This window comes from Heteronotia binoei, unplaced genomic scaffold (genome assembly GCF_032191835.1).
Source record: "Heteronotia binoei isolate CCM8104 ecotype False Entrance Well unplaced genomic scaffold, APGP_CSIRO_Hbin_v1 ptg000754l, whole genome shotgun sequence".
NCBI classification, from domain to species: Eukaryota; Metazoa; Chordata; class Lepidosauria; order Squamata; family Gekkonidae; genus Heteronotia; species Heteronotia binoei.
This window is the reverse complement of record NW_026800084.1, coordinates 28,550-52,260: the sequence shown is the minus strand read 5'-3', so window position 1 is coordinate 52,260 and position 23,711 is coordinate 28,550. Positions and strand designations below refer to the sequence as shown.

The 23,711-nt window shown below is 48.5% G+C and overlaps 1 protein-coding gene across 1 annotated transcript in view; it reads right to left on the bottom strand.

Moving 5' to 3' along the window:
• LOC132590790 (phospholipid-transporting ATPase ABCA1-like) overlaps positions 1-17,011 on the bottom strand; it is a 42,379-nt gene extending 25,368 nt beyond the window's left edge. The window contains exons 1-2 of the mRNA XM_060263717.1: positions 16,887-17,011; positions 6,889-7,036 (exon numbers count right to left, since the gene is read on the bottom strand). Coding sequence (XP_060119700.1) covers positions 6,889-7,036; positions 16,887-17,011 — 273 coding nt within the window. The remainder of the gene's footprint in view (positions 1-6,888; positions 7,037-16,886) is intronic.
• Positions 17,012-23,711: the final 6,700 nt, after the last annotated feature.

Here is a 23,711-nt window from a genome sequence, read left to right as displayed (position 1 = left end):
AATAGGACTACTTAGAGCAGTGGTCCCCAACCTTTTTGGCACCAGGGACTGGTTTTGTGGAAGACAATTTTTCCACGGACGGGGGGGGGTGGGGGGTGGGAGGGAATGATGGTTTCGGGATGATACAATTGTGCATTTTACGCTAAAATGCTGTTAGCTGCCCTTAAAATGCTGTTAGCCGCCCTAAAATGCTGTTAGCCGCCCTGAGCCTGCCGAGGTGGGGAGGGCGGGATATAAATAAAATTTATTATTATTATTATTATTTATTTCTATTAGTTTGGTGTAGTGGTTAAGTGTGCAGACTCTTATCTGGGAGAACCGGGTGTGATTCCCCACTCCTCCACTTGGAGCTGCTGGAATGGCCTGGGGTCAGCCATAGCTCTCACAGAGCTGTCCTTGAAAAGGCAGCTTCTGGGAGAGCTCTCTCAGCCCCATCCACCTTACAGAGTGTCTGTTGTGGGAGAGGAAGGTAAAGGAGATTGTGGACCGCTCTGAGACTCTAAAATTTGAAGTGGAGGGCAGGTTATTAATCCAAAGTCTTATTCTTATTATTACATTGTAATATATAATGAAACAATTATACAACTCATGGCCAGTTGCCAGCAGGCTATGGACCAGTACTGGTCCACGACCCGGGGGTTGGGGATCCCTGACTTAGAAGGCATATTAGGGCTACATAGAGAGCCAAAATCTAATGTTGTCAGAATATTATAGGACTGTGAGATACAGAAGCTGGGTTAGAAAGTTGGGTTAGAAAGTTGGGTTAGAAAGAGAAAGGAGGATTTGAGAGTGAGGAGTGTGTGAGGTGAAAGAATGACACTTCAGTCAGAAGTTATTATTATTCGCTGAACAATTAAGCTATAAACATCCTGAAACCAATACGATTATTATACAAATAAAGTCCAAAATAAAGTTTTGTTTTGTTTTATATTAACCTGGAGTCGTATGATTTTAAAATCATAGCCTACATAGGGCTACATAGTCCAACGAAGAAGCCTTACAGCTTGAGCACAAATCGAGTTGGGAACATTAAATGAAGTGTTTGGGGAAAAATTCCCGGGGGCAGCACTACACAAATTAAAAAGAGAAGTTGTGACAGCACCTAAGCAATTCCAGCGGCTTCCATGCTAGTTTTTGCAGGGCAGGCATCTCTTTCCCACAATCCACTGCAAGAAAAATTGCAACCCCGAACGGCACTTGGTTATTGTGCTCCAGTGGCCCATTCCGTCAAACACTCTGGGTTACACAGTGGCCAAAAAACCAGGTGCCATCAGGAGGACCACCAGTGGGGCCAGAACTCCAGAAGCCTTCCCGCTGTCACCCCTCAAGCACCAAGAACACAGAGCATCACCATCCCAGACAGAGTGTTCCATCTATACCTTGTGGCTCATAGCCACTAATGGACCTCTACTCTATACGTTTATCCAATCCCCTCTTGAAGGTGGCTATGCTTGTAGTTATCACCACTTCCTGTGGCAGTGAATTCCTCATGTTAATCCCTCATTGGGTAAAGAAGGCCTTCCTGTAGGTCTATCAATACCATTCCTGGAAGTAGCGAAACACAGCGTCCATATTCAGAAGCAGTCACCCTCTGAGTATGGGGGTCAAACGACAGGGGAAAGACTTCTGACCCAGCATGTGTGTTTCTGGGCTTTCCACTTGTTGAAAAGAGATAGACCCTCCTTGGTTTGAACCAGCATAAGAACATAAGAGAAGCCTTGTTGGATCAGGCCAATGGCCCATCCAGTCCAACACTCTGTGTCACATAAGAACATAAGAGAAGCCCTGTTGGATCAGGCCAGTGGCCCATCCAGTCCAACACTTTGTGTCACATAAGAACATAAGAGAAGCCCTGTTGGATCAGGCCAGTGGCCCATCCAGTCCAACACTTTGTGTCACATAAGAACATAAGAGAAGCCCTGTTGGATCAGGCCAGTGGCCCCTCCAGTCCAACACTCTGTGTCACATAAGAGAAGTCATGTTGGATCAGGCCAGTGGCCCATCCAGTCCAACACTCTGTGTCACATAAGAACATGAGAAGCCATTTTGGATCAGGCCAGTGGCCCCTCCAGTCCAACACTCTGTGTCACATAAGAACATGAGAAGCCATGTTGGATCAGGCCAATGGCCCCTCCAGTCCAACACTCTGTGTCACATAAGAACATGAGAAGCCATGTTGGATCAGGCCAATGGCCCCTCCAGTCCAACACTCTGTGTCACATAAGAACATGAGAAGCCATGTTGGATCAGGCCAATGGCCCCTCCAGTCCAACACTCTGTGTCACATAAGAACATGAGAAGCCATGTTGGATCAGGCCAATGGCCCATCCAGTCCAACACTCTGTGTCACATAAGAACATGAGAAGCCATGTTGGATCAGGCCAGTGGCCCATCAAGTCCAACACTCAGTGTCACATAAGAACATGAGAAGCCATGTTGGATCAGGCCAATGGCCCATCCAGTCCAACACTCTGTGTCACATAAGAACATAAGAGAAGCCATTTTGGATCAGGGCAGTGGCCCCTCCAGTCCAACACTCTGTGTCACATAAGAACATAAGAGAAGCCATTTTGGATCAGGCCAGTGGCCCCTCCAGTCCAACACTCTGTGTCACATAAGAACATGAGAAGCCATGTTGGATCAGGCCAATGGCCCATCGAGTCCAACACTCTGTGTCACATAAGAACATGAGAAGCCATGTTGGATCAGGCCAATGGCCCATCCAGTCCAACACTCTGTGTCACATAAGAGCATAAGAGAAGCCATTTTGGATCAGGCCAGTGGCCCATCCAGTCCAACACTCTGTGTCACATAAGAACATTAGAAGCCATGTTGGATCAGGCCAATGGCCCATCCAGTCCAACATTCTGTGTCACATAAGAACATGAGAAGCCATGTTGGATCAGGCCAATGGCCCATCCAGTCCAACACTCTGTGTCACATAAGAACATAAGAGAAGCCATGTTGGATCAGGCCAATGGCCCATCCAGTCCAACACTCTGTGTCACATAAGAACATGAGAAGCCATGTTGGATCAGGCCAGTGGCCCATCCAGTCCAACACTCTGTGTCACATAAGAACATGAGAAGCCATGTTGGATCAGGCCAATGGCCCATCCAGTCCAACACTCTGTGTCACATAATAACATAAGAGAAGCCATTTTGGATCAGGCCAGTGGCCCCTCCAGTCCAACACTCTGTGTCACATAAGAACATGAGAAGCCCTGTTGGATCAGGCCAATGGCCCCTCCAGTCCAACACTCTGTGTCACATAAGAACATAAGAGAAGCCATGTTGGATCAGGCCAATGGCCCCTCCAGTCCAACACTCTGTGTCACATAAGAACATAAGAGAAGCCCTGTTGGATCAGGCCAATGGCCCATCCAGTCCAACACTCTGTGTCACATAAGAACATAAGAGAAGCCCTGTTGGATCAGGCCAATGGCCCCTCCAGTCCAACACTCTGTGTCACATAAGAACATAAGAGAAGCCATGTTGGATCAGGCCAATGGCCCATCCAGTCCAACACTCTGTGTCACATAAGAACATAAGAGAAGCCATGTTGGATCAGGCCAGTGGCCCATCCAGTCCAACACTCTGTGTCACATAAGAACATAAGAGAAGCCCTGTTGGATCAGGCCAATGGCCCATCCAGTCCAACACTCTGTGTCACATAAGAACATAAGAGAAGCCCTGTTGGATCAGGCCAATGGCCCATCCAGTCCAACACTCTGTGTCACATAAGAACATAAGAGAAGCCCTGTTGGATCAGGCCAATGGCCCATCCAGTCCAACACTCTGTGTCACACAGTGGCCAATATATGTGCGTGTGTATACACACACACACACATATATATACTGTGGCTAATAGCCACTGATGGACCTCTGCTCCATATTTTTATCCAATCCCCTCCATATTTTTATCCAATCCCCTCTTGAAGCTGCCACCACCTCCTGTGGCAGTGAATTCCACATGTTAATCACCCTTTGGGTGAAGGACTTCCTTTTATCTGTTTTAACCTGTCTGCTCAGCAATTTCATTGCATGCCCATGAGTTCTTGTATTGTGAGAAAGGGAGAAAAGTACTTCTTTCTCTACTTTTTCCATCCCATGCATAATCTCGTAAACCTCTATCATGTCACCCCACAGAACATTTCTCCAAGCTAAAGAGCCCCAAGCGTTTTAACCTTTCTTCATAGGGAAAGTGTTCCAAACCTTTAATCATTCTAATTGCCCTTTTCTGCACTTTTTCCAATGCTATAATATCCTTTTTGAGGTGCGGTGACCAGAATTGTACACAGTATTCCAAATGAGACCGCACCATCGATTTATACAGGGGCATTATGAAGAAGAAGAAGAAGAAGAAGAAGAAGAAGAAGAAGAAGAAGAAGAAGAAGAAGAAGAAGAAGAAGAAGAAGAAGAAGAAGAAGAAGAAGAAGAAGAAGAAGTTATTGGATTTATATCCCGCCCTCCACTCCGAAGAGTCTCAGAGCGGCTCACAATCTCCTTTACCTTCCTCCCCCACAACAAATACCCTGTGAAGTGGGTGGGGCTGAGAGGGCTCTCACAACAGCTGCCCTTTCAAGGACAGAGTCTCAAAGCGGCTCACAATCTCCTTTACCTTCCTCCCCCACAACAGACACCCTGTGAGGTGGGTGGGGCTGGAGAGGGCTCTCACAGCAGCTGCCCTTTCAAGGACAATCTCTGCCAGAGCTATGGCTGACCCAAGGCCATGCTAGCAGGTGCAAGTGGAGGAGTGGGGAATCAAACCCGGTTCTCCCAGATAAGAGTCCACACACTTAACCACTACATCAAACTGACTCTACATCATACTGGCTGATTTGTTTTCAGTTCCCTTCCTAATAATTCCGGAGCTCTTTTGGGGCAAGGCAGGTAGCTTACCTCTCCTGGAGGGATTCCCACACACAGGCGATCCACGGCTGGTTTTTTTAAAACGCTGCGAGCCCTGTAAACCTGGAGACAGGATAACTGATCAATTGGAGACCAACACCCCTCCCCCTTTGCTCCATTCCTCTTGGGAGCGCTTGAAGGGATGAAGCTGCTTTCTACTGAACCACACCACTGGTCCTCCAGGTGAGCATTGCCCACGTGGACTGGCAGCTGCTCTGCAAAATCTCAGGGCTTTCATGGCACCTCCGACCCGGTCGTTCTACCTAGAGAGGCTTGTGCCAGAACCCACACTTTTTGCATGTCAAGCAGATGCTTTACCACTGACCCATGCCCCTTCCCCAATTTAAAGTCCTGGATTAAAGCCTGCCAAGCAGAACAGACAAATGAGACCACTGTGGCAAGCATTTCTGATACCTGCCAAACCACTGAGACTGGCATCTCCATAGCTTTGGCCTTGAACTCAACACTGCAGCACGTTCCAAAAGCCACAGTGTCCCAGGGGGGGAGGGGGGTTAGACGTTGGGCTGCAGAAACCTGGGCACCAACCCCAGCTGGGGCATTAAACTTTCATCTTAACAGCTTCCCAGAATGGCTGTGAGGATAAAATGGAGGAGGAGAGTGTGTATGTGGAGGAGGAGAAGTAAAAGCATGACAGATCTTTTAAGCTGGGGGGTGGTGGTGGTGGTAAAATTATTTCTGTTGACCCCCTGTCTTATGGAACCCTAAACAGCACCATATAAGAGCCCTGTGGCGCAGAGCGGTAAAGCTGCAGTACTGCAGTCCAAAGCTCTGCTCACAACCTGAGTTCGATCCCGGCGGAAGTTGGGTTCAGGGAGCCGGCTCCAGGTTGACTCAGCCTTCCATCCTTCCGAGGTCGGTGAAATGAGTCCCCAGCTTGCTGGGGGGGGAAGTGTAGATGACTGGGGAAGGCAATGGCAAACCACCCCGTAAAGTCTGCCGTGAAAACCTTGTGAAAGCAACGTCACCCCAGAGTCGGAAACGACTGGCGCTTGCACGGGGGACCACCTTTACCTTTTACAAACAGCGCCTGTCTTGACCTGGATGGGCCTGGCTAGCCCGATCTCGTGAGATCTCAGAGGCTAAGCAGAATGAGCCCTGGTTAGTCCTGGGGTGGGAGAACACCGAGGAAATCCAGGGTTGCTACGCAGAGGCAGGTAATGGCAAACTACCTCCAGTCGTCTCTTGCCTTGAAAACCCTTGCGGGGGTCTCCATAAGCTAGTTGCGACTTGAGGGCGCTTCACACACACCAGCAGCTCCCCCACATACCCAACTCTGCCCAGCACTAAAACTAACTTGTCCTGGCTCTCTGCTCACTTGGACAACCTTAGTTTTATCCACTGATCATTCTCATACATACACACACACACACATATATACATGTATATGTAGCATACATATATACACACACACACTCATATATATACATACACACATACATATACATTCAAAATACCTGATCCCCTCGTCTGATAAAGTGTGCTTAGAGAGCACACAAAAGCTTACGTTCTCAAAAAAAACATGGTTGGTCTTAAAGGTGAAACTTGACTCCTGCTTTGTTCAGCTGCTTCAGACCAACACGGTTGCCCTCTTGGATCTATCTACACACACACACACACACATGTACATGTAGATATACATACATACATACATACATAGTCTCCTGTGCAAGCACCAGTCATTTCTAACTCTGGGGTGATGTTGCATCAGACTTTTTACAGGGTGGTTTGCCATTGCCTTCTCCAGTCATCTACACTTTTCCCCCAGCAAGCTGGGGACTCATTTTACCGATCTCAGAAGGATGGAAGGCTGAGTCAACCTTGGGCCAGCTACCTGGACCCAGCTTTGGCTAGGATTGGACTCAGGTTGCTGTGAGCAGTGCTTGGACTGCAGTACTGCAGCTTACCGCTCTGCGCTGCAGGGCTTTTATATAAATATATATAAACTCAAATGGGTTACTGCCAAGACCACCACCAGTGGCGTCACCTTTGTCAGGTCGTGGAGCACCACAATGTCCTCCCGGTGCTTGCCAATCAGAATCCTCTTCCGTTCTTTGGCCACGTCCTCATCCTCCTCGCCCAGTGGAGGGAGGTCGAGAGGTGAAGGCCTTGGGAGAGAAGAGAACAGGTCAGTGGCCAACGCCGTCTACTCTCTGCCAACATCAACGTTTGCACGGGTAGCTGCCGAAAGGACCTGAGTTCGCCAATTCCATCAATACCTCTCCTCAAAAAAGAAAGGAGAGGGGGAACCCAGAGCTTTAATTTCTTTGAAGTTTTTAGCCAGAGGCTCTTCTGATTAAATGTTTGCAGTCAGCAAAAACTAAACCAACAACATTACAGATAGATTCAGGTGGGCAGTTGTTGTTGGACTGAAGCAACAGAACAAAGTCGGAGCCCTGAGGCACCTTGAAGACCAACAATGTTTCATTCTGGGTAGAAGCTTTCAGGTGCATGCACATGTTAAAGACTGTGAGCTCCTCTGGGCAGAGACCAGCCTCCTTTGCTGACAACACCCAGTGCCCGGAGGACAATACGTGCATTTCAAGCACAGCTGCACACGGGGATTGTAAGAACGTAAGAAGAGCCCTGCTCCATCAGATGATCCATCTAGTCCAGCATCCTGTCTCACACAGTGGCCAAGCAGTTCCAATGGAGGGCCAACTGCTGGGCATAGAGGCTGAGGCCTTCATAAGAACATCAGAAGAGCCCTGTTGGATCAGACCAGTAAGGGTCCCTCTAGTCCAGCATCCTGTCTCACACAGTGGCCAACCAGTTCTTCTGAAGGGCCAACAGCAGGGCATAGAGGCCAAGGCCTTCATAAGAACATCAGAAGAGCCCTGCTGGACTGACCAGGGGTCCCTCTAGTCCAGCATCCTGTCTCACACAGTGGCCAAGCAGTTCCAATGGAGGGCCAACTGCTGGGCATAGAGGCTGAGGCCTTCATAAGAACATCAGAAGAGCCCTGTTGGATCAGACCAGTAAGGGTCCCTCTAGTCCAGCATCCTGTCTCACACAGTGGCCAACCAGTTCCTCTAGAGGGCCAACAACAGGGCATAGAGGCTGAGGCCTTCATAAGAATATCAGAAGAGCCCTGCAGGATCAGACCAGGGGTCCCTCTAGTCCAGCATCCTGTCTCACACAGTGGCCAGCAGGTTCTTCTGAAGTGCCAGCAGCTGGGCATAGAGGCTGAGGCCTTCATAAGAACATCAGAACCACCCAGCTGGATCAGACCAGTGGTCCATCTAGTCCAGCATCCTGTCTCACACAGTGGCCAAGCAGTTGCTATGGAGGGCCAACTGCTTGGCCTAGAGGCCGAGGCCTTCATAAGAACATCAGAAAAGCCCTGCAGGATCAAACCAGTGGTCCCTCTAGTCCAGCATCCTGTCTCACACAGTGGCCAACCAGTTCCTTTAGAGGGCCAACAACAGGGCATAGAGGCTGAGGCCTTCATAAGAACATCAGAAGAGCCCTGCAGGATCAGACCAGGGGTTCCTCTAGTCCAGCATCCTGTCTCACACAGTGGCCAGCCAGTTCTTCTGAAGTGCCAACAGCTGGGCATAGAGGCTGAGGCCTTCATAAGAACATCAGAACCACCCAGCTGGATCAGACCAGTGGTCCATCTAGTCCAGCATCCTGTCTCACACAGTGGCCAAGCAGTTCCTATGGAGGGCCAACTGCTTGGCATAGAGGCCAAGGCCTTTATAAGAACATCAGAAGAGCCCTACAGGATCAGACCAGGGGTCCCTCTAGTCCAGCATCCTGTCTCACACAGTGGCCAGCCAGTTCTTCTGAAGGGCCAACAGCAGGGCATAGAGGCCAAGGCCTTCATAAGAACATCAGAAGAGCCCTGCTGGATCAGACCAGGGGTCCCTCTAGTCCAGCATCCTGTCTCACACAGTGGCCAACCAGTTCCTCTAGAGGGCCAACAACAGGGCATAGAGGCCAAGGCCTTCATAAGAACATCAGAAGAGCCCTGCAGGATCAGACCAGGGGTTCCTCTAGTCCAGCATCCTGTCTCACACAGTGGCCAGCCAGTTCTTCTGAAGTGCCAACAGCTGGGCATAGAGGCTGAGGCCTTCATAAGAACATCAGAACCACCCAGTTGGATCAGACCAGTGGTCCATCTAGTCCAGCATCCTGTCTCACACAGTGGCCAAGCAGTTCCTATGGAGGGCCAACTGCTTGGCATAGAGGCCGAGGCCTTCATAAGAACATCAGAAGAGCCCTGCAGGATCAAACCAGTGGTCCCTCTAGTCCAGCATCCTGTCTCACACAGTGGCCAACCAGTTCCTCTAGAGGGCCAACAACAGGGCATAGAGGCCAAGGCCTTCATAAGAACATCAGAAGAGCCCTGCAGGATCAAACCAGTGGTCCCTCTAGTCCAGCATCCTGTCTCACACAGTGGCCAACCAGTTCCTCTAGAGGGCCAACAACAGGGCATAGAGGCCAAGGCCTTCATAAGAACATCAGAAGAGCCCTACAGGATCAGACCAGGGGTCCCTCTAGTCCAGCATCCTGTCTCACACAGTGGCCAGCCAGTTCTTCTGAAGGGCCAACAGCAGGGCATAGAGGCCAAGGCCTTCATAAGAACATCAGAAGAGCCCTGCTGGATCAGACCAGGGGTCCCTCTAGTCCAGCATCCTGTCTCACACAGTGGCCAGCCAGTTCCTCTGTAGGGCCAACAGCTGGGCATAGAGGCTGAGGCCTTCATAAGAACATCAGAACCACCCAGCTGGATCAGACCAGTGGTCCATCTAGTCCAGCATCCTGTCTCACACAGTGGCCAGCCAGTTCCTCTGGAGGGCCAACTGCTGGGCATAGAGGCCGAGGCCTTCCCCTGAGGTTGCTGCCTGGCTCTGGGATTCAAAGGGTGACCACCTATGAACGTGTAGGTTCTTCTCAGTCACTGTGGTCAGTAGCCATTGATAGACTTCTCCTCTATGAGTGTAACTAATCCCCTTCCCTCTAAGCTCAGTTAGTGTGAGCTAGCTCACTGTTTTTTTAGCCTCCAGCTCACACATTTTTGTCTTAGCTCAGGAAAAATGGCCCCAGAGCAAACTAATTTATGCAATAGCTCACAGCTTTAATCCCAGTAGCTAACAATAGAATCTTTGCTCACAAGACTCCACAGCTTAGAGGGAATATTAATCCCCTTTCAAAACTGTTTACTCCTCTGGCCATCACAACCTCTGACAGTGAATCCCATGTTTTAATCACTCTTTGTGTGAAGCAGTATTTCTTTTTGTCCATCCTGACCCCACTGCCCATAAGCTTCATTGGATGATCTTGAGTTCCAATATTTTGGGAGAAGTAGACAAAGTCCTCAACGTTAGTTGTTATCAGGGCTTTTTTTTTTATCAGGAAAGCACAGGAACGCAGTTCCGGCTGCCTTGGCAACAGGAGGTGTGGCTTGATATGCAAATGAATTCCTTCTGGCTTTTTCTACAAAAAAGCCCTATGTAAAACAGTGGTGACATTATGGAGTGTGGCCTAAGATGCAAATGAGTTCCTGCTGGGCTTTTTCTACCAAAAAAGCCCTGTTTGCTATAGATTTTCTGGGCTGTGTGGCTGTGGTCTTGGCATTGTGAGACCTGACATTTCGCCAGCAACTGTAACTGGCATCCTCAGAGGTATAACCCAGAAAACTGGAGTTCTCTCTGGGTCAAAGTGAGAAGAAGATGGTAGGCAAGTATCTACTCAGGAAAGTGGGGTAGGGCTGAGTCATTATCTTGTGGGAGCCTCCCAGTCTGTGACATGTTAATGGAGGAGCTTTCCTGAGGGGATTCTTTTGTGTATGGATTGGCTATTGAAATTCTAATCTTATCTGTAGTGCTGTTTTGTGTTTTTTCAGGACTGGAAGCCATGCTCTATTCATTTTTAAACTCTCTTCCTTCCTGTTGAAATTGTTTTTATGTTTGTTAATTGTGTTAAGTCCTCAACAACTCTCCCCACCCCATGCAAAATTTTATAAACCCTCTATAATGTCCCTCCTTAGTTGTCTCTTTCTAAACAGAAAAGTCCCAGACTAGGGTTGCCAATCCCCAGGTGGAAGCAGGGGATCCCCTGGTTTGGAGGCCCTCCAACCGCTTCAGGGTCATCAGAAAGCAGGGGGAAGGAAGGGTGGGAAATGTCTGCTGGGTCCTCAGTTATTCCCTATGGAGACCGATTCTAGGGTGACCATAATGTCTGAAGGCCAGCCAGGGACACGTTGGGGGGGGGGGAGGTAGGGGTGTGCGCGCGCGAAGCGCGCGCATCGCCGGAAACAGGAAGTGACGTCACTTCCGGTGACGTCACTTCCGGTGATGGCATGCCACCACAGGAAACAGGAAGTGACATCACTTCCTGTGACATCATTTCCCCGCGTCACCTGCCGGAAATGGGAAGTGACATCACTTCCTGTGACATCATTTCCCCCAAATGACATCATTTCCCCCAAATGCCACTGCCGGAAACAGGAAGTGACTTCACAGCACTTCCTGTGACATCCCCAAAAATCCCCCAAATATCACCGCCGGAAACAATTTTGTTCTGAAATCCTGTATATACTTCATCAGTATATGGGATAAGGCACTTTCTCAACTGTGCTGCATAATGCAGCCTATTTATTTTGTCCTGTTTGCTCTGTTGGCTCTATCTGCGCCACCTTCATCACTTTCGGGGTGTGGATCCCCCAGTGGGGTGCTCTCCCGACTCCCTCTGCCGGCTGTTTCTGATAGCCCTGCGCCCCCTCTTTCATTTGATATGCGTCCCGTGCGGGTGCCACCCTCCCGCCGGGAGATGCCGCAAAATGAGCCCCCTTGAGGCTTATAGCGGCAGGGCTCGGGGGAAGCGAGCTAGACTGCTGTTCTTTTGAGGGGTTATAGAGTGTTTCGAGCCCGTCCCTGTGGCATCGGTCCCATCGTTGTGGGGCCCAGGGGGCCGGCGCAGCGGCACGCCGAAGCAACCTGTCACTAATAACACAGGTCGAGATGCAGGACAGGAACCCGGAAGTGACCGACAGCCCTACCCCACCTTCCTGAGTAGTTATAAAATATTTGCCTACCATCTTCTTCTCACTTCTCACAGAGAGAACTCTAGCCTTCTGTGTTATACTTCTGAAGATGCCAGTCACAGATGCTGGCAAAACATCAGGTTCTACAATGCCAAGACCACAGCCATACAGCCTGAAAAATCTACAACTAAAGACAATAATGCTGGGAAAAGATGAAGACCAAGCATGTGATGGGTTGATTCAATGAAGAAACCCATGGCCCTCAGCTTGCAAGACCTGAGCAAGGTTGTTAACAATAGGAAGTTCTTAGGGTTGCCATAAGTTGGAAGTAACTTAATGGAAGTTAACACAGAGACAGAAATATCTGGCAGGGAAGCCAACTCAGCCTAGCCAACTCTTGAATCAGCATTTTATGCCATTAAAGGTTTTTTGAATTTGAATCAGCTCATCTGGCCATGCCACGGTGACACTGAGACTAGACTACTGTAGTGCACTGTGCATTGCTCTCCCCACCAAACCAATTCAGAAATCCAGCTGGTGCAGAGTGCCATGTCGTGGCTCTTATAGGCAGCTAGATGGGGCATGCATATTACTGCCATTCTGCAGTCCTTCCAATGGCTGGCCTGTACGTGTGCCTTCTCCATTCTGGACCCTGCATATGGTGTGCCTGAGGTCAGAAGGCACCTACACTCCTGGCTTTCCACAAGCTAAGCTAAACTAAATTATTCCAGAGGGCTTTTCTATGCAAGCAATAGAATAGCACAGTTCAAAAGGCTTCACAAAGATACTTTGAAAAAGATTCCTTCCCTTCCCAGAACAAAATAGGGGTCAATTACACCTTTAAGATCAACTTAATTTTATTCAGAACGTAACATAGTAAAATTTCACTATTCTGCTATTGGGTTTTAATTTTGTACCACCTGGCATTCCAAACCCCACCAGCTATATGTGTCTGCTTACTGCACCTCATTCCGCGTCTGAAGAAGTGTGCATGCACACGAAAGCTTACGTTCTGAATAAAACGAAGTTGGTCTTAAAGGTGGAATTGACTCCTATTTTGTTCCACTACTTCAGACCAACACTGCTGCCTGTATGGATCTGCCCTTCCCAGAAAGAGCGGTGTCCAGACCTAACCGGGCTGGACTTCAGCCGGGCTGCAGTTAGTGACGTCCTGTAATGCAGCTCGACAGGGCTTCTCTGGAGTAACTCCGACCAGGGCTGTACTCCCACTGGGAGGAGAGGCAAACTGCTCTGGCTGGTCTCCAGAAAGCATTCTTCCTGATCGATTTGGAGTTCCCCATGAAGATAGCAACAGCAAGCCTTACCTCTGCCTGAAACAGCACCTGTGCTGAAAAGTCTGCTTTGCTCCCTCTCGGGTGAGGCTGATTCTAAGGTCGACTCGCTACTTTTCCGCCACGCTCATTCGCTGCAGCCCCTCCCGGAAGACGCGAGGAAACTCGAGGTGCTGGGCCTTACACTGGGGCCTAGGGTTGCCAAGTCCAATTCAAGAAATATCTGGGGACTTTGGGGTGGAGCCAGGAGACATTAGGGGTGGAGCCAAGATCAAGGCTGTGACAAGCATAATTGAACTCCAAAGGGAGTTCTGGTCATCACATTTAAAGGGACGGCACTCTTTTTAACTGCCTTCCTTCCATTTTAAGTAATGGAGAATGGAAGCACCTTCTTTTAGGGCTCTTAGAATTGGACCCCTTGGTTCAATCTTTTTGAAACTGGGAGGTGTTTAAGGAGAGACACCAGCTGCTATGCCAAAAATTTGGTGCATCTACCTCAAAAAACAGGTGCCCCCAAGCCCCAGATACCCATAGATCGATTCTCCATTATACCCATTATACTCCATTATGGGAACCAGTGTCCACAGGGCATAATACAATGCCCAGCAGACATTTCCCTCCTCCCCCCTTTCTCATAGCCCTGAAGCAGGGGATGGTCCTCAAACCAGGAGATCCCCTGCCCTCAACTGGGGATTGGCAACCCTACATTTCTTCCAGGGGAAACCAATCTCTATAGTTTGGAGATGGGAGCTCTCCAGGCCACACCTGGAGTTAGGCAACTCTATAAGAACCATACCACTGCAGTCTTGTTCCACCTATACTGGCTCTCAGTTTCCTTCCAGGGCCAATCAAATGTGCTGGTATTGATCTTTAAAGCCCTATATGACATGAGGCTGGTATGCCTTAAGGACTGTTTATTCCCACGCAAATCCCACGCAAGTTGAATAATCACACAAGTAGCTGTGTCTCTCTTATTTAAGGGGAAAGGGTACTGACTTAGCCTCTGTTTTGTTAAAATATGTAACTTTGGAAAAATTATTACAGTTGGTTATACAGCATGTGCTTATGCAGTAGCAGGAGAATAAGTTAGCAGGATGCAGCCTGTGAAACAACAATAGTCTGTGGGTCATGGGTGGAAAACTAATCCTTTCATAGAAATCAAACAAGAACAAACAAATATGCTACACCTTCATTCTCTGACATGAATATATCTAGAGTATACTATGCCCTAAGTATTTGCTTCACTTAGACACCCCTCTCCCCCAAAAAGGGGGGGAGATTTGCATCTAAAGGCTGTGGAAACATAACTGATAATTGATGGCCTCACTCACCTCACCTATGCTAAGTGCTTGACTGCACAAATTCTATTTAAGCCAATTGGGGGGAAAAGAAAAAGAAAACAGCTTATTTACCTCATTACCTTTCTCTTTTAAGTTCCAGAACACAAGGGACAGCTCCAGGAAGCTGCCCTCAGAAGGTGGCACCAAAGGGAATGTAAACATTTTAAATGGACAGCTAGATCACCAAGGAGGTGGAAAGGATAAGAAAAAGCTGGGGGAGGGGGTGGTCAGCTAGGGAATCCGAAAGAGTGGGAGGGTGGTGGAAAACAGCGTCCCAAAACGAGGTCAAAAAGAGGCTTCTAACAGGGAGGGGAAAGAAAACAAGAGCCTCTGTGCTGCCGGGATGGAAGGACAGACAAGATAAACGGATTCTGACCGGTGGGCAGAAAAAGCCAGTCACGGAAGTGCAGGACTGCCAAAAAAACAAAGGGGGGGGGGGAAGCTCTCATTACACACGAAGGATGGCTGAGATTGAGGGAACGCGATTTTGGAGGAGGTAAATAAAGAGTTTTAAAGGGGGAAGACACAAATTGCAAGCATGAAGAGGGGCCCGTGAGCAAGGCGAAGGGAATGAATGCGCCTCAGCTGCTTTCCCTTCCCTTCCGTGCTGCCGTTACCTTACTCCGTCCTGGGTCATCAGCTGAGATTTTCCCCTGGTTTCCCCCCCCCTCTCTCTCTCAAAGGTTTTTTTTTTAAAAAAAAAATGTGTAATGCTCCCCCCCTTCCTTTCCTCCCCCGAGGCCACAAGCAGAGATGCATCAAAGGGAATGGAACTATTCCAGGGAAGTGGTCAGCATAGCAGAGCTTGGCTGGCAAGCCTGGCCTGAGATCTAGAAAGCAGCCGCGACAGCGCGGCTGGGCCCTGCAAGCCAGGCTGGGGACTGGGGCTCTGGTAAGTGACTGCTGCAGGGAGGCTCAGCCGGCAAGCGCGCTCTACGACCTGGGCTCTGGGAACTGGCCGCTACAGCGCGGCTGGGCTCCGTGAGCCTGGCAAGCAGCTGCTTATAGGGAGGCTTGGTGCTGCGAGTCTGCCCTGCACGGGGGGGGGGGGGGGAAGCGGGCAGGGAAGGGTAGGCGAGGCCGCGGATTGCTCGGCGGCCTGGGCCGCGGCGCCCAGCCGCCCAGCAGGTTAGCGGGGGAGGGGGGAGGGCAGGGAAGGGCAGGCGAGGCCGCGGATTGCTCGGCGGGCCCAGCCGCCCAGCAGGCTTCGGCAAATGGGGGGAAGGGGGGAAGGCCACACTTACTGTAGTGTAGGGTTTTCCTCTTCTTCTCCTCTCTTTTTTCTTCTCTCTCTTTCTTTCTCTCTCTCTCTCTCTGCAATGGGCAAGGAAAGCAGATCGAGCTCCTCGTCTGCTGCCCAGCCCAGATCAGAGTAGGAGGAAGAGAAAGTACAGCGCGGGAAGCGGGGGTGGGCAGCCACGTCCCACGGACCAATGGTGAGGGCCCCTAGCTGCCTGCCACGCCCCCAGACCACTTCAAGACTGCTCCCTAGTGGCTGGGCAGGCTGGCAGGTAACGTGGAGCCCTCACCATTGGATCCATTTTAGCTAAACCGGGACTTTTAATGGTCCCGGTATAGCTAAGCCGGGAGGCGGGATTTGGGGCGCGGGGGAGGGACAATCCCGGGAGCCCGGGACGGTCTGGTCACCCTAACCGATTCCCATAGGGAATAATGAAAAATTGATCTGTGGGTATCTGGGGCTCTGAGGGGTGGGTGTGTTTTGAGGTAGAGGCATCAAATTTGCAGCGTAGCATTCAATGCCTATTCTCAAAAGACCTGCCAAGTTTCAAAAAGATTGGACCAGGGAGTCCAGTTCTATGAGTTCCAGAAGAAGGTGCCCCTATCCATTATTTCCGATGGAGGGAAGGCATTTAAAAAAGCGTGCTGTCCTTTTAAACGTGATGGTCAGAACTCCCTTTGGAGTTCAATTATGCTTGTCGCACCCTTGCTCCTGGCTCCACGACCAGTGTCTCTTGGCTCCAACCCCAAAGTCCTCAGTTATTTATTGACTTGGACTTGGCAACCCTATCCCGGATACTCCAACCCTTCCTCATAGGGATGATGCTCGAACCCCCTCATCATCTTGGGGTCCCCCCTCTGCACTTTTTCAAGCTGAAAAACAGTGACCAGAACTGTACACATATTCCACACGAGGCCACACAAAAGACCTAGACAGGGGCATTGCAATAGCAGCCTTCGAGAGAGAGGTGGACACATGCCTTTGATTTTGCATTGGCAAGGCCACCCACTTAACGTCCCCGGCTGCAACACACAAGCCACACACACATCCCTCCCCAAATAACATCCCCGTCTGCCACACGCACGCCCCACTCACCGGAAGCGGAGGAAGAATCTGTACTGCACCAAGATGGTGAAGAAGAAAAAGACGAAGCCCTCGACGGCCATGGCAAAGAGATTTTTCCCCACCACGTCCCAGCTGAGCGGAGAAGCAGAATTCATGTTGCGACCTGGGAGAGGAGAAATGGAAGGTGAAACAAAAGTGACCCCCCCGTTGGTGGGATGATGTATTTTCAATAAGCCAGCTGAGAACACCTACAAGGTGATTTCTAAAAATGTCCAACTTGGGGCCTCAGGGCTGCAAGACTGGTGTTCCCAGCCTGCCTGCGCTCAAGCAGTCAGTTCAGCAGCAGTCAACATGGCTGGGCCTTGCGGCAGCTTGGGTTGCCAGCCCCCAGGTCCCAGCAAGGGGTCCCCCGGTTTCAGGGGCTCTTCTCAATGGTGGACCAGCTGGCCGGTGGGAGAAACCCCTCCCTGATGTAATGACATCACCAGAAGTGATGTTATCACGTCAAAGATGTAGTGCGGGGAAGCTCTGAAGCGAGAAAATATCAAATATGATTAGCGCCAGACTGTTTTAATTGTTCTTAACTTATTATTATTATTATTTATTAATTTATATCCCGCCCTTCCCAACAAGTGGCTCAGGGCGGCTCACAGCATAACTGCTTTAAATTAATTTGCTTTAATTGTTCAATTGGTCTGATTTTGTGAGCCGCCCTGAGCCTGCTTTGGCAGAGAGGGCGGGATATAAATCCAATAAACCTAAACCTATCTGGTATTTGGGTAAATTCTATGGTTTTGAGGGTGAAAAAATCCATAGTGTTTCGCCCAATCACCAGAGCATCCCCAATGTGATGATGTCACTTCCAGGTGATGTCATCATGCCAGAGACGCTGCAGGACATCTTCACCAACCCCTGGAACGCCCTCCCCCAAGTCCCCCTGCTGGATGTGGCAAGGGGAGAAGTCACTGCAAGAACAGCAATATATACAACACAATCATTATAGTGTCAAATTACTATCAGGCATGTCCAACTCCGAACAGGTCGTGATCTATTTTTTCCAGACAAAAGTGCTGGTGATCTACCACCATGAAAATTAAATTTCAAATTAGTTTCGAATTAGATTTTAACCCACCAAAGTTGGGTTCCACTGCACCCCCCCCCCCCCCATTTACAATGTACCTTCTGTCATTTACTGGTAAACATGAGCAAAAACAAAACAGAGAAACAAAGATCCAGAAAGAACTGCGAACAGTTTTTCTTAAATTTTTATTGTTTTAACTTTCTTTAACAGTCTTAATAGCTTTCTTTAACTTTTATTGAGTGATTTGTGTTAAATGTAGGTCAAGTATTGATCCAGGCTGATCTTGCGCAATCTTTAAAACTTCGCTCTTGCTAATTAGTGAGACGTCTGAGCCTGCATTTCATCCACCAGCTTTTTAAAGTTGGGTGAATATTGTGTGAGGGCCAGTCTCAGGGAATCCTGGAGATGTTCATCTGTCATGTTGGAATGCTATGTACTCTTTGTCATTTTCAGATGGGAAAACGCAGATTCACACAAATACGTTGAACTGAAACAGGAGTGCACAGCTTCACTGCATCTTCTCAAGTTGGGAAATTTGTCTCTAGGCACTAGCTTCCAAAATGATTCTTGCTCAGCATGGGTCTTGAAAAAAATGTCGTTTTTAAGGGTTACTATGTCGTTTTCAAGAGATGCCTTGCTCAATGAGTAATTTTTACTGATAGCAGCTGCAGTTTCCTTAATGTCCATATCCACTTTGAATGGGTATGACAAGTACGCCACAACTTTTTCAATTCTTTGGAAGTCACAGAATCTTTTTTCAAATTCCTGGATAACAGAGCAGATTTCTGTCACGTACTTCTCATTTTGAAAAACAAAATTTGGATATTGTCCCAGATGGTTCAGAATATTAGGGAAATGATCAAAAGTGTTGTTTGAAAGGTCAGTCATCATTAGCTCAAATTTGCTCTTGTAGGATGAAACTGTACTCATCATCTCGCCAATGCATTTGTTTTTACCTTGTAGTTCAATGTTTACATCATTTAGTTCGCCTGTAAAGTCAGCGAGAAATGCCAGATCACATAACCACTCCTCATCTTCCAACTCTGCTTTGTCATCTCCCCTCTCCTTCAAAAACTTTATTTCATTCAGCAAATCATGGAATCTTTGCAGAAATTTGTGCCTACTTAGCCACCTTACATCTGTGTGCAAAATGATTTCTGCTGCCCCTTCATCAAGAGTAAGATTTATAGAATCATAGAGTTGGAAGGGACTTGTAGGGTCATCTAGTCCAACCCCCTGCACAATGCAGGAAACTCACAAACACTTCCCCCCTAAATTCACAGGATCTTCATTGCTGTCAGATGGCCATCTAGCCTCTGTTTAGAAACCTCCAAGGAAGGAGAGCCCACCACCTTCCGAGGAAACCTCTTCCACTGAGGAATCGCTCTAATGGTCAGGAAGTTCTTCCTAATGTTGAGCCAGAAACTCTTTTGATTTAATTTCAACCCATTGGTTCCGGTCCTACCTTCTGGGGTCACAGAAAACAATTCCACACCATCCTCTATATGACAGTCCTTCAAGTACTTGAAGATGGTGATCATATCACCTCTCAGCTGCCTCCTCTCCAGGCTAAACATTCCCAGCTGCTTCAACCTTTCCTCATAGGACTTGGTCTCCAGACCCCTCACCATCTTTGTCGCCCTCTTCTGGACCCGTTCCAGCTTGTCTATATCTTTCTTAATATGTGGTGCCCAAAACTGAACACAATACTCCAGGTGAGGTCTTACCAGAGCAGAGTAAAGTAATACCATCACATCACGTGATCTGGACACTATACTTCTGTTGATACAGCCCAAAATTGCATTTGCCTTTTTAGCCACATCACACTGTTGACTCATGTTCAGCATATGATCCACTAAGACCCCTAGATCCTTTTCACACATACTACTGCTAAGACAAGTCTCCCCCATCCTATAACCATGCATGGGATTTATCCTACCTAAATGCAGACTTTACCCTTGTTAAAATTCATTTTATTGGTTTTAGCCCAGTTTTCCAGGGTTATCCTATATCCTGTTTCTGTCTTCTTCTGTGTTTGCAACCCCTCCCAATTTAGTATATCTGCAAATTTAATAAGCATTTCCTCTATTCCTTCATCCAAATCATTGATAAAGATGTTGAACAAAACCGGTCCCAGGACAGATCCTTGAGGCCCTCCACTTGTCACTCCTCTCCAAGAGGATGAGGAACCATTCTCAAGTACTCTTTGGGTGCAATCTGTCAACCAGTTACAGATTCACCTAATGGTAACAGGATCCAAACCACATTTTACCAACTTGTCAACAAGGATACTATGTGGCACTTTATCAAAAGTCTTACTGAAATCAAGATAAACGATGTCTAGAGCATTCCCCTGATCCAGCAAGGTAGTCACTTTCTCAAAAAAAGAAGAGATCAGGTTAGTCTGACATGACTGTTCTTGAGAAACCCATGCTGGCTCTTAGTAATCACATCCATTCAGAGGCTCAGAAATTACATCCGCAAGCTCTTTTAGAACCCTTGGATGCAATTCATCTGGCCCTGAAGACCTAGTTTCATTTAAAGAAACTTGGTGTTTATGTACTACCCCTATGCTGATCCTAGGTTGGAACTTCATACCCTCCTTATATGTTTTTGTTTTTGCCATGTTTCCCTCAGAAGAGAAGACTGAGGAAAAGTAGGAATTGAGCAGTTCCGCACTTTCTTCATTACCTGTTACAATTTCACTTTCTTGCCCTCACAATGGGCCTACCATGTCCTTGCTCTTTTTCTTACTCTGAACATAAGAAAAGAACCCTTTTTTGTTGTTTTTAGCATCTTTGGCCAGCCTAAGCTCATACTTAGCTTTAACTTTCCTAACTTTTTTCTCTACAAGCACTGGTGATTTGTTTATATTCATCCTTGGTTATAAGGCCCTCCTTTCAATTCCTAAAGGAGTCTTTTTTATTTCTCAAGTCTTTACAGAGCTATTTATGGAGCCACTTCAGGCGATTCTACATTCATGTTTGAGCCTGATTTTCCAAGAACTGAAACCGCCTTATAGAAATCAAGATTATTTTTAAAGCATAAAACAATGTAGACTGTCACAAAAAACACTGGGATGCATCACAGACACTCGAGAACAACATTCTAGAACAGAAAATGAGGAACTCACACGTCCTTATTACCCCGTTCCAGGCTAAAAGGCCTCCAGAACACCATGGAACTGGTCGGAACGGGCATCAAACAACCTGGGCTGCCACAAAAAACAATAGGCGTTTTCGCACTTACCTTTTACTGGCGCGACCACCCTCCTCACGCCGGCGGATCTGCAGGGATTTCGCACCAGAAGCGCCGGCACAGCCAAAAGAGCCGGCAACTTCCGTCGCGGAGCCAGCTCAAACGTTTTCCTGCTTCTTGGCGGTTTCCGTTTGAGCTGGCTCCGCGACGGAAGTTGCCGGCTCTTTTGGCTGCGCCGGCACTTCTGGTGCGAAATCCCTGCAGATCCGCCGGCGTGAGGAGGGTGGTCGCGCCAGTAAAAGGTAAGTGCGAAAACGCCCAATGAGATGCATCACAGGCCCTCCAGAACAATATTCTAGAAGAAAAAAACTGAAACTCAAACATCTTTATGAGCCCATTCCGGGCCAAAAGACCTCCAGAGCACCCCGGAACAGGCATCAAACAACCTGGGCTGCCACAAAAAATACTGGATTGCATCACTGGCCCTCCAGAACAACATTCTAGAAAATAAAAAGTGGAACTCACATATCTTTATTATCCTGTTCCGGGTCAGAATGCCTCTGGAACACCCTGGAACAGGCTGGAACAGGTATGAGCCTAGGCTGCAACAAAAAACACTGGGATGTTTATCTTGGTTTCATTGGACCACAGGACATGGTTCCAGAAATCCATGTCCTTAGTCTGCTTGTCTGCAGCAAACCGTTTGCCATTTCTTGTGCATCATCTTTAGAAGAGGCTTCCTTCTGGGACGACAGCCCTGCAGACCAATTTGATGCAGCGTGTGGCATATGGTCTGAGCACTGACAGGCTGACCCCCACCACCACCACTTCAACCTCTGTAGCAATGTCATGGTCTGGGGCAGCATGAGTGCTGCCGGCACTGGGGAGCTACAGTTCATTGAGGGAACCATGAATGCCAATATATACTGTGACGTACTGAAGCGGAGCATGATCCCCTCCCTTCGGAGACTGGGCCGCAGGGCAGTATTCCAACAGGATAACGACCCCAAACACACCTCCAAAACGACCACTGCCTTGCTGAAGAAGCTGAGGGTAAAGGGGATGGACTGGCCAAGCATGTCTCCAGATCTAAACCCTATTGAGCATCTGTGGAGCATCCTGAAATGGAAGGTGGAGGTGCGCAAGGTCTCTGACATCCATCAGCTACATGACATCATCATGGAGGAGTGGAAGAGGACTCCAGTGGCAACCTGTGAAGCTCTGGTGAACTCTATGCCCAAGAGGGTTAAGGCAGTGTTGGAAAATAATGGTGGCCACACAAAATATTGACACTTTGGGCCCCATTTGGACATTATCACTTAGGGGTGTACTCACTTTTGTTGACAGCAGTTTAGACATTAATGGCTGTGTGTTGCGTAATTTTGAGGGGACAGCACATTTACACTGTTATACAAGCTGTAGACTCACTACTTCACATTGTAGCCAAGTGTCATTTCTTCAGTGTTGTCACATGAAAAGATATACTTAAATATTTACAAAATGCGAGGGGGTGTACTCACTTCTGTACTCACTTATATACATACACATATACTGTGGCTAATAGCCACTGATGGACCTCTGCTCCATATTTTTATCCAATCCCCTCTTAAAGCTGGCTATGCTTGTAGCCACCAGCACCTCCGGTGGCAGTGAATTCTACATGTTAATCACCCTTTGGGTGAAGAAGTACCATATTTTTCGCACCATAAGGCGCTCCGGACGATAGGACGCACCTTCCTCCTGCGGGGTGATCTGCTGCCTCTGCCTCCAATCCAGCGCTTCCCCCGCGCCTCCCTGCCTGGCTCCATCTTCTTCCAGCAAGCGCTGGGGGCAGCGTGCTTCCTCCTTGCCTGTCTGCCTGGCTCCACCTCTGATGCTTAAAGCAAGCGTTGGGATCGCTCCCTCCGCCCTCCGATCCCAGCGCTGGCTTTAAGCATCACAGCTGAAGCCAGGCACACAGGCAAGGAGGAAGCACCCGCTCCCTCTGCAAACCCAGTGCTTCGCGAGCGCCGGCTGTGGAGAGGGCAGCGTGCTTCCTCCTTGCCTGTGTGCCTGGCTTCAGCTGTGATGCTTAAAGCAAGCGCTGGGATTGGAGGGCGGAGGGAGCGATCTGGATGATGACAAAACCACACATGCAGTTCTAAAAGGGAAAATAAGAATTCATCATAATGGCACCAATAATCAAATACCACCACACCAAACAATCATCAAAAAAACCCCAAACACCTGTCCAGCAAACCATGAGACCAAGTGGGGCTGGTGATCTACCTTTGACCCCTCTGCGATCTACTGGTAGATCGCAATCTACCTGTTAGACATACCTGTACTATGTAATGAAGTGCATATTCAAATACAATATACAAAACAATTCATGAAAAATCTCAAAAAGGAGGCCCTGCTCGAGGCGTTGAGCTGCCACAGAGCATGATGCCAAATTGAAATTTTTCTTGGAGAATTCATATTCCCATATTATTATAAAAAAACATTTAGCAGTGAGGAACACGTCGGGAAGTGCATCAGTAAGCGCCATTGAACGGGGGCCTCTTTGTTGAAAATTAGCGGAGCCCGCTTTGCTG